This window comes from Caenorhabditis remanei, chromosome V (genome assembly GCF_010183535.1).
Source record: "Caenorhabditis remanei strain PX506 chromosome V, whole genome shotgun sequence".
Taxonomy (NCBI): domain Eukaryota; kingdom Metazoa; phylum Nematoda; class Chromadorea; order Rhabditida; family Rhabditidae; genus Caenorhabditis; species Caenorhabditis remanei.
In genome coordinates this window covers 3353372-3368693 of record NC_071332.1, presented here as the reverse complement: position 1 = coordinate 3368693, position 15322 = coordinate 3353372, and the positions used below count along the sequence as shown (strand labels likewise).

Below are 15322 nucleotides of genomic sequence, written 5' to 3'. Positions count from 1 at the left end.
CATTAAGTTACTATTTGTTTTTCCTTTTTTTCGGAAAAATAATAGTATTTTTGCAATTTTTCTCACCCTTTTGTTTTTGGTTTTTTGTTCTATAGAGTATCACGTCATTGGTCAACTTTGGTACTTTGTAACGGCTCTCAAAGTTGTCCAAATTTTTTGATTTTATGTTTTTTGCATAGATCAAAAGCAGGGCTACATTTTCTTAGTTGAAACTTTTTTGATAGGAATGCACGGTTTTGAGATATGGAGGCTCAAAGTTACAGCAAAGGGAGAAAGAAGGAGACGCAGAGAAGCGAGAGTGTCTGACTGTTTACGCTCTCTCACTCTCTCTCATTGATTTACCTTTAAAGGCGCATATCTCAAAAACGTGAATTGCTATCAAAAAATTGTCAACTACAAAAATGAAGGTCTAGTTTTGATCTACCAAAAAATCACAATTTCAAAAATGTCCGACCATAACAGGCACGGTGACGCCCCTGTCAAAGTCGACCGGTATTTTATGCAAATTCAATAGGTTTTGTGATGTTCGCAAACATTGCGTATGTTTCGATTTTTGATGTACTCATGAAATCAATAAGTGATTTTCAAAAGCTAAAACTTTTCTTAAGACATTTAAATTTCCCACCAATTTTTCCCTCCTCTCACATTTTTCTAGAAATCAAAACTTTTTTTCGTTCTAAATCTCAAAAAGTGATGTTTACATGTTAACAAAATCGCACACTTCCACCTCTTTCATATATATATATATTTTTGAGAAATGATTCATCATCATCATCATTATAATAATCAGAATAGACCAGGAAGTTCGAAATGAATACTTTCAGTCTAGATAATCTCTGTGACGGGGCGGCTCGATGAGCTGGAGGACACCTATTTTTAGAAGGTCTGTCCCTTTAAGAGTCCCCTTGATGACACCTATAACAAAACCGCCCTTTTTTTTGAAAAAAAATCATATGTGCCCTTAAGCTCCCGCCCATAAGCTCGGGGATACCTATTTTCGGTAGGTCTGTCCCTTTAAGAGTCCCGTTTTTTTTTGGAAAAGTTTTGATTGGTGTCTGTCATAGTTGTCCGGAATCCGGATTCCGGAAATTCCGGGTTCCGGAATTCCGGGTTTTTTTGACATTCCGGTTCCGGTTCCGGATTCCGGAAAATGAAAGTTTTCATTCCGGTTCCGGATTCCGGATTCCGGATTCCGGTTTTTTGATTTTTTTTTCCGGAATGCAGAAGATTAAATTTTAAAATTTTTTTTGAGTTTTAAAGACAACTGCATTACTTATTTTTCGGTTTTGAAGTTCAAAAGTAGTTTTAAACTTTATATATCATTAAAAACACTCGAAAAAATGACTTGGACTTGCCAATTTTTCGAATCATTCCGGATTCCGGATTCCGAGAAATTCCGGAATTCCGGGTTTTTTCGTCATTCCGGTTCCGGATTCCGGATTCCGCATTTCGAAAATTTGATTCCGGTTCCGGATTCCGTATTCCGGAAAATCTAAAATCTCATTCCGGTTCCGGATTCCGGATTCCGGAAATAAAACAATCTCATTCCGGTTCCGGATTCCGGATTCCGGAAATAAAAAATCTAATTCCGGTTCCGGATTCCGGATTCCGGAAACTGAAAAATCGCATTCCGTACAACTCTGGTGTCTGTGTGTTATTGTCTTCTGTTTTGAACCTTCTTCTTCATCTTATCACCAACTTTTTTATATTTTTTTATCAGCTGTCTCTCTTTTCTCTCTCTCTTAATTTCTCTCTTGATGTTTGAACACTCCCGTCTTGTCTTATCATTTTTCGTTGTCGTCGCTATCAAATAATTGGTCGATTCTCTGTGGTTCAATGTACCCATTAGTTGTTTATGTACTTGGAAATAATATGTATGTAAGACAAGACTATTTTCGAATTCCTTCTTATTCACTAGAACGCCACACGTTCTGGGTTTTTTTTGTTGTTTTGTTTTTTCATTTTCAGCTACTCCCTTTTTTTCTAGAATCTAGAATCTATGAGTCTGCACACAGGGTGGAACCAATCGGTTTATACAGATGGTTACAATTTGAGAGGGGGCGGAAAGAAATGGTCAAAAGATCAAATAGACTTTTGCAACATGGGTTTTTGTAATTTGAAAAAGCTTTTACTATGGAATCTTTTTAGTTTAAAAAGGCCAACTATGACCGTGTCTCGCGACTTTCCAAAATGTTGTAAAGCTGAAAATTTTGGTTGTAAATTGTAGGTCAAATCTATACTTCCATTTTTGCAGTTGACAGATTTTAACTAGCTATTTCAGGTTTTTAGATATAACCGTTTTAAATTGTGATATTAAAAAACTATAATACTTCTGAAAAATTTGACACCAAATTTAAAAGCTCTTTACGATCCTCTCTTTCACTCCATGTAGAGCTTTTATTATATTCATGTGGTAGATCAAATCTAGTTTCCTATTTTTGAAGTTTATAACTTTTTGATAGCTCTTATCGGTTTTGTGGTTTAACGGATCAAAATTGTCCTTAGATTTTACTTTTCTCTAATTTGCAACTTTGAGTTTTCGGAGCAATTTTCTTTTTTCTATCATGTTAAAATCATATTTATCCTGGAGATCAAGTCTAAGTTTTTCCTTTTTTTTAGTTAACACCTGTTTGTTAGCTACGCACCGTTTATTGAGGAATTACCGTTTTAAATTTGTACTAACAGTTCATTTTTGGTAAAAAGAACTTCAGAGTTTGACTATCTGTAACATTGTTCCTTATGGCTTCACTATTATGTAATCACGTGCATCTTGTAGACCAAGCCTTTCTCTCTATTTTTCTAGTTGACAACTTTTCGATAGCTATTCACGCTTTTGAGATATAATGGTTCAAAGATAGCAACCTTACTAAGCGAGGAGGAAGGAGAGACGAGACGCAGAGAAACGAGACACCCTCGCTTCTCTGCGCCCTCTCTCCCCTTCTCTCTCCAGGTGACTATCTTTAAGGCCGTATATCTCTGCAGGGTGAAGAGCTATCAAAAAGTTGTCAATAGCAAAAATGTAGAGCAAAACTTGCTCAACACAGCCATCAAAAATTCAAAGCTCTCTTATGACAATTTTTGAACAGTATATCCGACTACAAACCCCGAAAAAGACTTTGCAAAGAAAGTGCATCATGTCTATTCTACCTAAACAAACACTTGTTTCCCTTTCTATTCAAACAGTACTCTAACCAATCGACCTCTGACCACAGGCTACTACTTTTTGCACGTTTTCTTCTGAACAATCGCAGTGTGTACTCTTTGATCTGTATCCGTCATTTTCTTCTCTCATAGTTTGCACCACCACCACCCATTTTTTGATCTTTGCCACTTTTCTAGTAGTAGCTCCCCAAGTTTTCCCCACTTTTTTTCTTTTTCTCCTCAAGTGAAGATTCATGTAGATGCTTAATTTATGGATGAGTGTGAATTCCTCTTTTTTCCATTTTTTTTTCCTCTTTTTCACTTCCTGTTTTTTCGCCTAGCCATCACATGTTCTAGTTTTTTGAAGGGACGTCTCGAAACCGAGCTCCCAAACGTGTTCGTTTCAAAACGTCACCCCACAGCCCAGACGTTTCGAAACTGTGTGTCGAAATGTCTCGGTTGCGAAAGTGTGCGGTTTTGAAACGTCCTCAGAGACGGTGAACTTTATTAACTAACATTAACTGTCTTTTTAACGTTTAGTTGCCCAATCTCTCAAGTTTCACGGTTTCAATACGCCCCGTAAATCGACACCAGACAGCTCCGTAAATCTACATTAGAGTGTTCGTATATCGACACCAAAAAGTTCCGTAAATTCACACTTGTGCTCCGTAAATCTACCCGAAGATCACAGAAAATCTTGAAACTGTGCCATTTTGAAACCGTTATATTTCGACAGTGAGCACCGGACTCAACATTCTTTTTCTCGTTCCGTTTCCAAATTTCCTTACTCGAAACGTCCTAAAATCTTTGACGGGGACATTTCGAAACTTTTTCATTCCTCGTACATAAAACATGATGTTAGATTTTATCATTTAATCTAAAAATGTCACGGTTTCAAATTTTTTGAAACCCGGACATTTTGAACCTAAATTTGCCGGTTCTGATTTTCTCGCAGTTTTATTTTTTTGCACAGCACCGACAAGTTTCCAAATGTCCCTCAGTTTCAAAACGTCCCTAACAGAGTTGCGCGGAAGTGATTTTTTCTAAAACGGAAGTCGGAAGTCGGAAATCGGAAGAAAAAGTTTGAAAACGGAAGTCGGAAGTCGGAAGTCGGAAGTGGAAAAAACCCCGGAAGTCGGAAGTCGGAAGTCGGAAGTGGAAAAAAGCCCGGAAGTCGGAAGTCGGAAATCGGAAATCGGAAGTAGGAGGTAGATTTTTTCGCAAAGACTCAAAAACTCCAAGAGAAAAGATTATAAATTTCGCGAAAATCAGTTGAAAATAAGTTTTTGACTGAAGAAAAGCCTATTTTCTGTCCTTTTAGACCATTTTTCCTTGTATTTCTGAGAAATTTACTTTTCCTAATCTCCACTCTTATGAAATGACGGAAGTCGTCGGAAGTAAAATTTTCAAAACGGAAGCCGGAAGTCGGAAGTAAATATCCGAAAACGGAAGTCGGAAGTCGGAAGTAAAATTTTCAAAACGGAAGCCGGAAGTCGGAAGTAAATATCCGAAAACGGAAGTCGGAAGTCGGAAGTAAAATTTTCAAAACGGAAGTCGGAAGCCGGAAGTCGGAATTCCGCGCAACTCTGGTCCCTAACCTAGAACCATTGCATACGTGTATTTCCCTAGACCTGCTAGCCTAGAGGGGTACCCCCTTTGCTTCTTTGTTTCCAGATCTCTGAGGCCTTAAATTGTCTCCATCTTCTCTCTCTCTCTCTCTTTAGTGTATATGTGTGTGCATGTGCCATTTGTGTGGTCATTGATCTGTGAAGCGTTGAGAGAGAAAACGGGGGGAAAGGGTCCTTGTTGTTCCCCCCTCCAAATGTTCTGTTCGTCTGATCAATGAGCGTCGTTTGAATTCTTCTTATGAGTACTTTCCTTTTTTTTTCCTTTTTCCCACTTCCCCCTTCCTCATATTCTGTAACCACCAAAAAAATGTATATTCCATCCCCCATTCCCCCCTATAATCTCTTCTACACTACTGTACTACTGCAGAAGGAAAAAATAGGAAAAATAGAATTGTTTGTTCCCTTGCTTGTTTGTCTCATCGTCCCCCTAACTGAACATTTCGGTTTTTGAGGTTTGGAGGTTTGGATTACTGTAGTCGGAGTGTTGTTGTTGATTTCAGTGAACATCCAACTCACCACTTCCCAGTATAAAAGAGAGAACTTTTTGAGAAAAATGGCAAAAAACGTCCTTGTAGATCAAACCTAGCTCTATATTTTTGTAGTTGACAACTTTTGAATAGCTACTTACGTTTTTGAGATATGAGCTTTGACATTTTAAAAAACCTCCAACTTTGACCACTTTTCCTAAAATAGCGTTTTATCTAAAAATGTCAACTTTACTAAGGTTTTGTAGATAAAAATCAGGGCTGCATTTTTGTAGTTGAAAGTTTTTTGATAGCTATTCACGCTTTTGAGATATGCGTTCTCAAAGATAGCTACCTGAAACAGTGAGAGAGACGCAGAGAAGCGAGGGTGTCTGCCTTCTCTGCGTCTCACCATCTCTCGTCGTGTCGCCTACCAACCTTTGATCTTTCATATCTCAAAACCCTGAATAGCTATCAAAAAACTGTCAACTTCAAAAATGTAGATCAAAACTTTTTCTATTCAACAAACTTAAATTCAAAGCAATCCGCCCACTTTTGAGACTTTAATGACAAAAAAACGAAAAAAAAAAACGAAAATTATTATTCTTGACACCTGCATACGTAATTCCGTGCATTTCTTCACTATTTTTTAATCTAATTTGCATCTCGAAAACAACAAAAATCCTATTTATATCAAGACCTCCCGTACTTTCTCACGTGTTCTAGAACAATTTCGAATAATAATTCGATATTCTATAAGTAGGTGTGTCTAGTCGCGTCGAGTATAAGGCTTCCTGCTAATTTTTGGTTTTTTTGTGAGGAGAAAATATTTTTTTCGAAAAGTTTTTTTTTCTTTTTCTGAGAAGAGACTCAGAGACTAACAATGGAAAGACCCACACTTGAAAAGATCAGAATCACAATTGTGTACTTTTTTGGTCTTTCTCTTTTCAACAACTTGTTCTCTTTTTCCTCTCCATATTCACAACTGACTCATAGAATTTCTAATTTTCCTTTCATTATGATCTTTGTCTTCTGGTCTTGTTCATAATATGTTATTTTTTTGAATCTACTGAAAATATGATGTTACGTGTTCATTTAATCTATTATGTCACCTTTTTTCTTGAATTCTCTTAGGTGAAAAACATCATTACTTTGTAACCTTGTCTAGAACTCGTTTGCAATCCAATTTTTTTAAATTTTATATTTTTGTGTAGATCAAACCTAGCTTTATATTTTTGTAGTTGGAAGTTTTCCTCTAGCTCTTTTAGCTTCGGAGATATGATCCTTTAAATATTCCTTTTTTCATTGAAAATAGTCAAAGTTTGACAGACTGTAACTCAGCAAAAAATTGTGATTTCTTAAATTTTCAAAATGTTTTGTGTAGATCAAACCTTGCTCTACATTTTTGCAGTTGTCACTTTTTCTCTATCTATTCACGGTCTTGAGATATGCGCCTTTAAAGTCTGAAAGGTTTGCCGAGGTGTTTAGAGAGACGCAGAGAAACGAGAGTGACTGCCTTCTCTGCGTCTCCCCTTCTCTCACCGTTTCGACTACCAAACTTTAAGCCTTCATATCTCAAAAGCGTGAGTCGCTATCAAAAAACTTTCAACTACAAAAATGTAGATCAAAACATTTTCTATCCAAAAAACTTAAATTCAAACCAATCCGCCCACTTTTGAGATCTCCCAGACTCCAAATCTTCGAAAAAACCACTGACCACCCAACTACCATATGCGTTGTTTTTTGGCAAAAAGAAGCAAATCGACTTGTTGACAAAACAAGTATCAGCTCACACAGCAGGATCCCCATCCCATCCATTTTTGTTGTCCTTCCCCGCCAAATAAAAAGGGAAAATATATTTGAAAACCAGTTGGTCAGTGATCCTTAAGCCGCTCTTAGACTACTGTAATAATTTTAAGAATCTCGTTTTTATAATAGTGGCTCAGAGAGCGTCGGGAGTACATTCAAACACAAATTTTCTTCTGGAAATGCACGTTCCAAGGACTTACTTGTTAGGATATTTTAGGCAAGCTGGCGCGCCTTCGACGCGTGGCTCTCTATTGACCTTCTCAAACTACATACATGTAACAAGTTGTGTGTCTACTTCACGACATTCATAAAAAGTACACACGAAAAAGTTTTGACATCACGTGCATTTTTTCTATTCATCTTTCTTTTTCGAGACCTCAATTATTCATTAGTTTTTTCTTCTTTTCTGTCTAATTTTTTTTTCATCCGCTTGTCTAAACTCTTGTAAATGAGGAACTAGTTTTCAAATTAAATCAGGGAATTATTAATTTATTCTTGGCAAGAAACACGGAAATTGCTCGAAATAGAAAATAGAACCAGAAGCCGTCGACCAATTCTTGATGTTTCACCCTTCCACTCGCAACGTGCACGTTCTCAAATCCCCCACTTTTATATACGCCCTCCTCTTGCTTTGTCATTTACAGCATGTGTGGCGCAGGTGGTAATGCTGCACCCACCACGCGGAAGGTCCGGTGTTCGATCCCCTCGCTCTCTTTTTTCCTTTTTCTTTTTTTCCTTTGTTCTTGCAGTATCGTAATGTAGTAAAAATGCAAAGGAGCAGATGTTTGGTTCATCAGAATCTCTTTCTGTTTCCCTCTCACACATCGATGATCGGAATAGAGAAGAGAAGAGAGAAGGAGAGATGCTAAGAAAGGCAGTAGTAATTGGGGGAGGGCTTCTTCTTCTTCTTCCAAATGGTGATGAGTGAGCTTTGGAACGTGAGCTTTGACTATTTTTCTTTAACTGATCAAATCTTTATTAACTTGAGAAAAAGTTCACCTGCACACAAATATATATATATATATATATATTTATACTCATTTAAGCGCATTCTGAGTGAAAAGCTGCAATTGGTGTCTGAGAGAATTCTAATCCTTACAAAATCTGATCATCCTCCTCTGTTTGATGATCATTTCTGACTTTGTGTTGTCTGATGTCTGCGCCGTGGTTACTGTAATCCTTTGTAAGACGTTCGTGCGTATTTTGGGGAGTCTATTATGGGGTTCTGTGGCAGACTTGGTGACATAAACATGTGGATCAAAAAAATGAAAACTATTTTTGTAGTTTAGATAGTTTCGATAGGTTTCGAGATTATTTCTACAATTAAAACTTTCAAGATACGACGGGTTTTAATTGAGCGTTCATAGATTCCTGATAGTACTTTGACCGACTGTCCTGAAGTCAGATTTTATCCCAATTCTGTAAAAAATAAACAGTTTTGTAGATCAAATCAAGCTTCACATTTTTCTAGTTGACATTTTTTCTCTAGCTCTTCACGCTTTCGAGATATGAAGCCTCAAAGTTTGGTAAGCGACACGGGAGAGTGGAGGAGACGCAGAGAAAGCAGACACTCTCGTTTCTGTGCGTCTCTTTAGTCATCGCGGCCACCTCTCAAACTTTGAAAGCGCATATCTCAAAAACGTGAATAGCTATCAAAAAGTTGTCAACTACAAAAATGTAGCCCAAGTTTTGATCTACCAAAAAATCACAATTTCAAAAGTGTCAGACCATAACAGGCACGGTGACGCCCCTGTCCGGTATTTTATGCAAATGTGCGCAAACAGTGTTCAATGTCATGCATGTTTCGATGATCAGTTCTTCCACATTAAAAGAGATCGTGTGGGAACGACATGAATACCAAAAGTTCAGTGAAAAAAAACTCTGGAAATTTTTATTTTATTTTTGTTTTTTCCCTCCACTTTCTGCAATAATGAATAGAACATGTGTCCTAATTCTATTTACCCCACCTCCTGTCGTCCTTCTGAAATTCCTCTATTCGATATTTCTGAGAGCTCTGATGTTTGGGCTCTTATCATACTGTCCCCCCGGCTCTCTCGACTCAAAACAAAAATGCATAAGTGATAATTATGTGTTTCTCACAAGATGTTAGAGCATTTCGATACAGAACATGTTCAAAAACACCAAAAACCTTCATCCCCCTCTAAACTCCGCCCACTTTTTTTTCGCGGCTCCTATAAATTGGTGCCGTCCCCTCCCGCTTTACTTCGTGACTCGTCCTCCCCGATTTCTTCTTTTTTCATTTCTCAATTCATTTCAGACACTCTTCCATTTCTTCTCAACTACTCATTTCTCATTCCCCCCGCCTTCTACCACCACACCATCTCCAGGGCTCCACGATGAGCACTTCTTGCGATTTGTGGTCGCTGCGGAGTGTGCGATTGCGCGTCGCCGTCGCCATCGCACTCGCCCTCACGATAGAGGGATTGATGAGGTCGAATTTGAATATGGTAAGTTTCAAGTTTTTAAAAATTGACCAACTTTGAGGGTGTCTAGTGACCTCCGAAAATGTTGCAAAATTGAACATTTTTATAGTGAAATGTAGGAAAAGTTGAGATCTCCATTTTTGTAGTTGACAGTATTTTGATAACTCTTCACGCTTTTGAGATATGCGCTTTTAAAGCACGGTTGTTAGAAGAGTGGATGTGATGAGGCGCAGAGAAACAAGAGTGTCTGCTTTCTCTGCGTCACTCACTCTCGCCAACCAACTTTTGAGCTTTCATATTTCGAAAGCGTAAACAGCTATCAAAAACGACCAACTACAAAGTGGAGTTAGCTTTTCTACGACTTGAGATATGACAGCTTTAAGAAAAATAAAAATTTCAAACTTGTAATGAACACAGGTCAACTTTAACACTGTCTACCTATCTCTCAAAATGTCACTAGCTGAAAATTTTTATTGAACTTTATAGATCAAGCCCAGCTCTCCATTTTTGCAGTTGACAGTTTTCCTCTAGCTATTCTAGGTTTCGAGATATAAGCGGTTAAAGACATAGTGTGGTGAGCTGCCGAGTGCAGAGACGCAGAGAAAGCAGACACTCTCGTTTCTCTGCGTCTCTCTCACTTTCTCGTCGTCTTCCTCCCTGGCGTTGAAGGTGTGTATCTTAAAATCCTGCAGAGGCATTGAAAAGTTGTCAACTACAAAAATATAGAGCTAGGTTAGATCTACACGGGATAATTTTAAAATTTGAGATTCGAAGTTTTTTGTGCAAGATACGGTATGTCAAACTTTGGCCTCACATTTTTAGAGAAGTTTTACTTCCGCCGTCGTGATAAACTTTGTCCGAATGGAATCGCTAAAAGCTTTTCTCACATTTTAGAAATGCCATCTTCTTCTTCTTAAAAATCTCTCAAAACATCAATGTTTCAAAAATAAAAAGTATCAAACATCAATCATCATCATCTCCCTTCTTGCAGGCGATCGTTTGTATGCTAAACAGTACGGCACTGACGGACGGAAAGCCGATGATCTCCTCCTCATCGACACCAACGAATACGTCATTCGATCAGTCGTGTCCGTTGCTAAAGTTTGGGACGGCGAAGAGTGTTGAACATGTGAGTATTGAGAAGGGTTGAAATTATATATAATTATTGAAAATGTCAAAAATTTTCAGAAAGGCACCATATTCTGGACATCACAAGATCGAGCGGTGATCTTTGCCTCGTTCTACGCGGGCGGACTAATTGCTACCCTCGCTTCTGAAGTACTCAACCGATATATTGGTGCGACGCGTACAGTACTCTATGGTGGCATTGCGAATGTTGTCGGCACGTTTTTGACACCGTTTGTGGCGTCGCAAACCAATTTTGGGACGTTTCCGATTATTCTGCTGAGATTTGTGATGGGATTCGGGCAGGTACGGTTTTTAGCGATTTCTTATCCCTGAATTCGCAAACGATTCAAAAATCAATTAATTAAATTTATATAATTTAAAGATCACAACTTTTTGAAAGGTATAAAACCTGTTGAGATACAAGAGATTGTAGTTTGTCAACAAGAAAATATTGACAGATTTCTTTGAACGCACGTTTAGAAGTTCCGTTTTGTTCCACTATGTCAATTTTTATATCAATCTTTAGATCAAACCAAGCTCTACATTTTTGCAATTGACACTTTTCTTATAGCTCTGCACACTTTTGAGATATGACCCTTTAAAGTTTCCTTTTTTCACTAAAAACCCTAAAAAGGTAAAAGTTTGACAAGCTGTAACTCCGTAAAAAATGGCTCTATTATACATTTTCAAAATGTTTTGTGTAGATTAAACATAGCTCTACATTTTTGCAGTTGTCACTTCTCTTCTAGCTCTGCACACTGTTGAGATACGCGCCTTTAAAGATGGTAGCTATTCCAGCGAGGAGGTGAGAGACGCAGAGAAGCTAGAGTGTCTGCTTTCTCTGCGTCTCTCGAAATAGCGCGACTACGTTTCGAACTTTGAGCGCCTGTATCTCAAAAGCGCGAAGAGCTATCAAAAAGTTATAAACTGCAAAAATGTAGATTCAGACTTGCTCTGTAAGCCCCACTAAACAAATTTGGGCCTGTATTGTTTTGGAAGAATGTTAGACACCTTCAAAGTTGACTATATTTTAATTTTTAATTTTTCCAGGGAGTCCTCTGGCCGTGCATGCTCGTCCTCGTCGCCCAATGGTTCCCAGCCAACGAGAAGTCTACCGCCCTCGCAGTGGCTACCACTGGCAACCAACTCTCCGTAGTCATCGCCATGTTCGTCACGGCGGAACTCTGCCAGCTTCCATGGGGATGGCCGATGGCGTTCCACGTCTATGCGGTGTGTGGAATCGTGATGTGTTTCATTTGGTACCTTGTCGTCTATGACTCACCGTGTCATGCTGATGAGAAAGTGTCGAAGGAGGAGCTACAGTATATCACTACGGAGAGAGTTCGGCAACGACCGATGCACCCGAACTGGTTGGCTCTTATGAAGTCTCCGGTCGTATGGTCTATCGCTGCATCTTCATTCGCTCATAATTACGTGACCGTCGGAACTATCACCTACCTTCCACTCTACTATAAGACCGTCTTGAATATGAGTTTGACTTCGGTAAGTGTCGGGTTTTGAACAAACTGCAAGGTTGCTTAGATTCAGCGCTTTCTAGCCGTGGCCTAACTTTTCCAAAAATTGGTTTTCTAGGCCACCAATTAAAATGGCCGATAACTAGGCTCTAAATTAATATTTTCGGATTCTGAAAGCACTGTCAGATAGCTGAGAAACTCACAAGTCAGTAAATCTAAGAGATTATTTCCAGAACGGTGTATTGTCTGCTGTCCCATTCATCCTTCAATTCTTCTCTAAAGTTTTCTACGCTGGAATGGCTGATAGTGCAAAGACTCGAGGATGGGCGTCGTTTGATACGGTCACCAAGTTCTGTAATTCTAGTGGTAAGTTTTTAAAATCATTTTTGCAATTGACAGTTTATTAATTGCAATTTTAAGCTCCGAGATATCATTAACTTTGACAAGGTCTAGCTGTCTCCGTAATTGTTAAATCCTAAAAATTCTTGTTGGAGCGTATTAAGCAAGTCCGGTTCTCCATTTTTGCAGTTGACAACTTTTTGTTAGCTCTTCACGCTTTTGAGATACACGCGCTGAAAGTTATATAGTGAGGAGAAGAGACGCAGAGAAAGCAGACACCATCGCTTCGCTGCGCTCTCTCACTCTCTCACTTTTACCATCCGAACTTTGAAGGCGCGTATCTCAATACCTATAATAGCTAGAAGAAAAGTGTCAACTGCAAAAATGTAGAGCTAGATTTGATCTACACAGTCATATCAGAATATTCGGGTTTAGACATATCACGACACAATTATAGCGTTTTGAAAGTACCGATTTTTAATTGGTCTTTAGTAAAAGTTGGAATTTTCAAAGGTGTATATCTTGAGATCTAGAGGTGCTAGAAAAAAGTTTTTTTTTAAACTTTTTCTTTGTAAGATTCATCAAATTTTGACATGGATTTTCCAGCCTCCTTCGGAATCGCCCTGTGCTTCGGTCTCCTCTGCTTCTGCGACTGCTCTCAACGCCCCGCCGCCATCTTCCTCATCTGTATGGCCATGTCATTCGTCTCCGGCTACATCCCCGGCTACTCGACGAGCGCCGTCACCATCGCTCCCGCCCAGACAGCCGCAATCGCCGCGTTCTCTAGATTCTGGGGACAAATCGCGTCGTCGGTGGCTCCGTATCACATCGGCGCCTACACCAAGCAGGGAACACATGAGGAGTGGACGATAGTGTTCGCGATAATGGCTGGAATATGCGGTATCACTGGAATGTTCTTCCATTGTTGTGGGACAGGTAATTTCGAAATCCTAAACACATTTTTTGGAAACTTTTTTTTTTCAGCAAGCCTTCAAGATTGGGACTCTGATCATTCGAAAGCTCCAATGGAGATTGCTCGTGAAGAGTTGATAGATAGCTCGAAACTCGACGACTCTCTACGAGTGACGACTGTCGACTAAGAAGCTCCGCCCCCTAAAAACGTGTCATCACCCACCCAACACATATCACTCTCCTCTCCACACACCAACTAATCATCTCATACTGGTTCTACTCTTGATTTCTATCGATCTTCTTGGAAATTTCCACTCCTGAAAATTGCTCATTTCTGTGATATCTTCTCTCTGTAAAAATGATGCTTCTATATTTGTTTTGGTATAACTTTTTAACGGGTTTCTTCTCATCACAAACATTCCTTTAATAGAAACCGACTAGTGATTTCTGTTTCTTTTTCTTATCTTACTACTAATTTTTAATAAAATATTTATATTTTTTGCTGGTTGTCTCGTTTTGGAACCACCACCCGTTTCAAAACCTCCCAGAAAGATGAACGCTGCCCAGCGTACTGTATTTATTTCTTTTGGTAGATCAAACTTTGATCTTTATTTTTGTAATAGACAACTTTTTGATATAACAATTGAAAAAATTGATGTATAACAAAATACTTGAAAATTGTCAACTTTGAGATAGCGTAACTGTCTCAAAGTTTATCCAAAATTTACAAATTTTAATTCACTGTGTAGATCAAATCTAGTTCTCCATTTTTGTAGTTGACAACTTGCTATATTACAGTAAGATATGGTTACGGTAGGTAAAAGTCAAAAAGTTATTGCTGACTAGTGTCACTAGAGCACATTTGCATAGCCTTAGCCTTGTTGAGAAACATTTTCTCATCGAAAAATTGACGAACTTTGGCAGATCGTAACTTTTTAACATTTCATTCAAACTTTTCAAAATTGCATGTTTTGTGTAGACCAAATCTAGTTCTCCATTTTTGTAGTTGACAACTTTTCGATTGCTCTTCACGCTTTTGAGATATGCCCCTTCAAAGTTGTCTATTTTTACTAAAAAAACCTGCAAAAAAAGTCAAAGTTTGACAAGCTGTAACTCCGTAAAAAATGGCTCTATTATACATTTTCAAAATGTTTTGTGTAGATCAAACATAGTTCTCCATTTTTGTAGTTGACAACTTTTCGATTGCTCTTCACGCTTTTGAGATATGCCGCTTTAAAGTTTGAAGGGTGTGAGAGCGAGAGTGAGAGTGCGCAGAGAAGCGAGAGTGTCTGACTGTCTGCGTCTCTCTTTATCATCAAAGGCGCATATCTCAAAAACGTGAATAGCTATCAAAAAGTTATCAAACACAGATATTCGCAGAGACGCAGATCAGACAGACACTCTAGCTTCTCTGCGTCTCTCACACTCTCCCCTCACACCCTTCCCAACTTTGCAGCCTCGTATCTCAAAAGCGTGGAGAGCTATCAAAAAGTTGTCAACTACAAAAATAAAAGTCTAGACTTGTTCTACATGAAAATTTTTAAAATTTAAAATGTTGACCACCGGACCTGTCTGAAACATTGTCTGAAAGTATACTAGTTTTCCTTGCATTCCTTTTCCATATATGATGTTTCCGAGTCACGAAATTTCACTTTTCTCTAAGTTTTCCAGAAATAAAAACTATACAACACAAATCAAAAACCACTTGAGCCTCTATTTATGTTACAGATGTGTCAATCCCTCTTTATCCGTGGAAGCTGTTATCCGAAAAGAATTTTCTTATCTGTATCTCAAGAGATCAAAAAATAATTTTTTTTTTGTGAAAGAAGGTTTTAAAAAGAAAAAGAAAAAAATAATGTCGTCATTGTAATTTTTGAACTTTGTAGTCTGTTGGTGTACCCAAAGTACGTCTCTCTTATCAACTTGTGATAAGTAAATTGTGAAAGGTTTCTTCGCCATGTGTGTTTCTTCTCCTTTTCTCA

General features: G+C 38.4%; 1 protein-coding gene across 1 annotated transcript; it reads left to right on the top strand.

The window, feature by feature from the left end:
- Positions 1-9399: 9399 nt before the first annotated feature.
- GCK72_017032 (uncharacterized protein) lies at positions 9400-13528 on the top strand (the record flags this gene model as incomplete). The annotated part of the gene is made up of 7 exons (XM_003105829.2): positions 9400-9510; positions 10478-10615; positions 10675-10917; positions 11665-12117; positions 12323-12455; positions 13035-13364; positions 13413-13528. The coding sequence occupies 7 exons, from the start codon at positions 9400-9402 to the stop codon at positions 13526-13528; spliced, it is 1524 nt and encodes a 507-aa protein (XP_003105877.2).
- Between the last annotated feature and the right edge of the window lie 1794 nt (positions 13529-15322).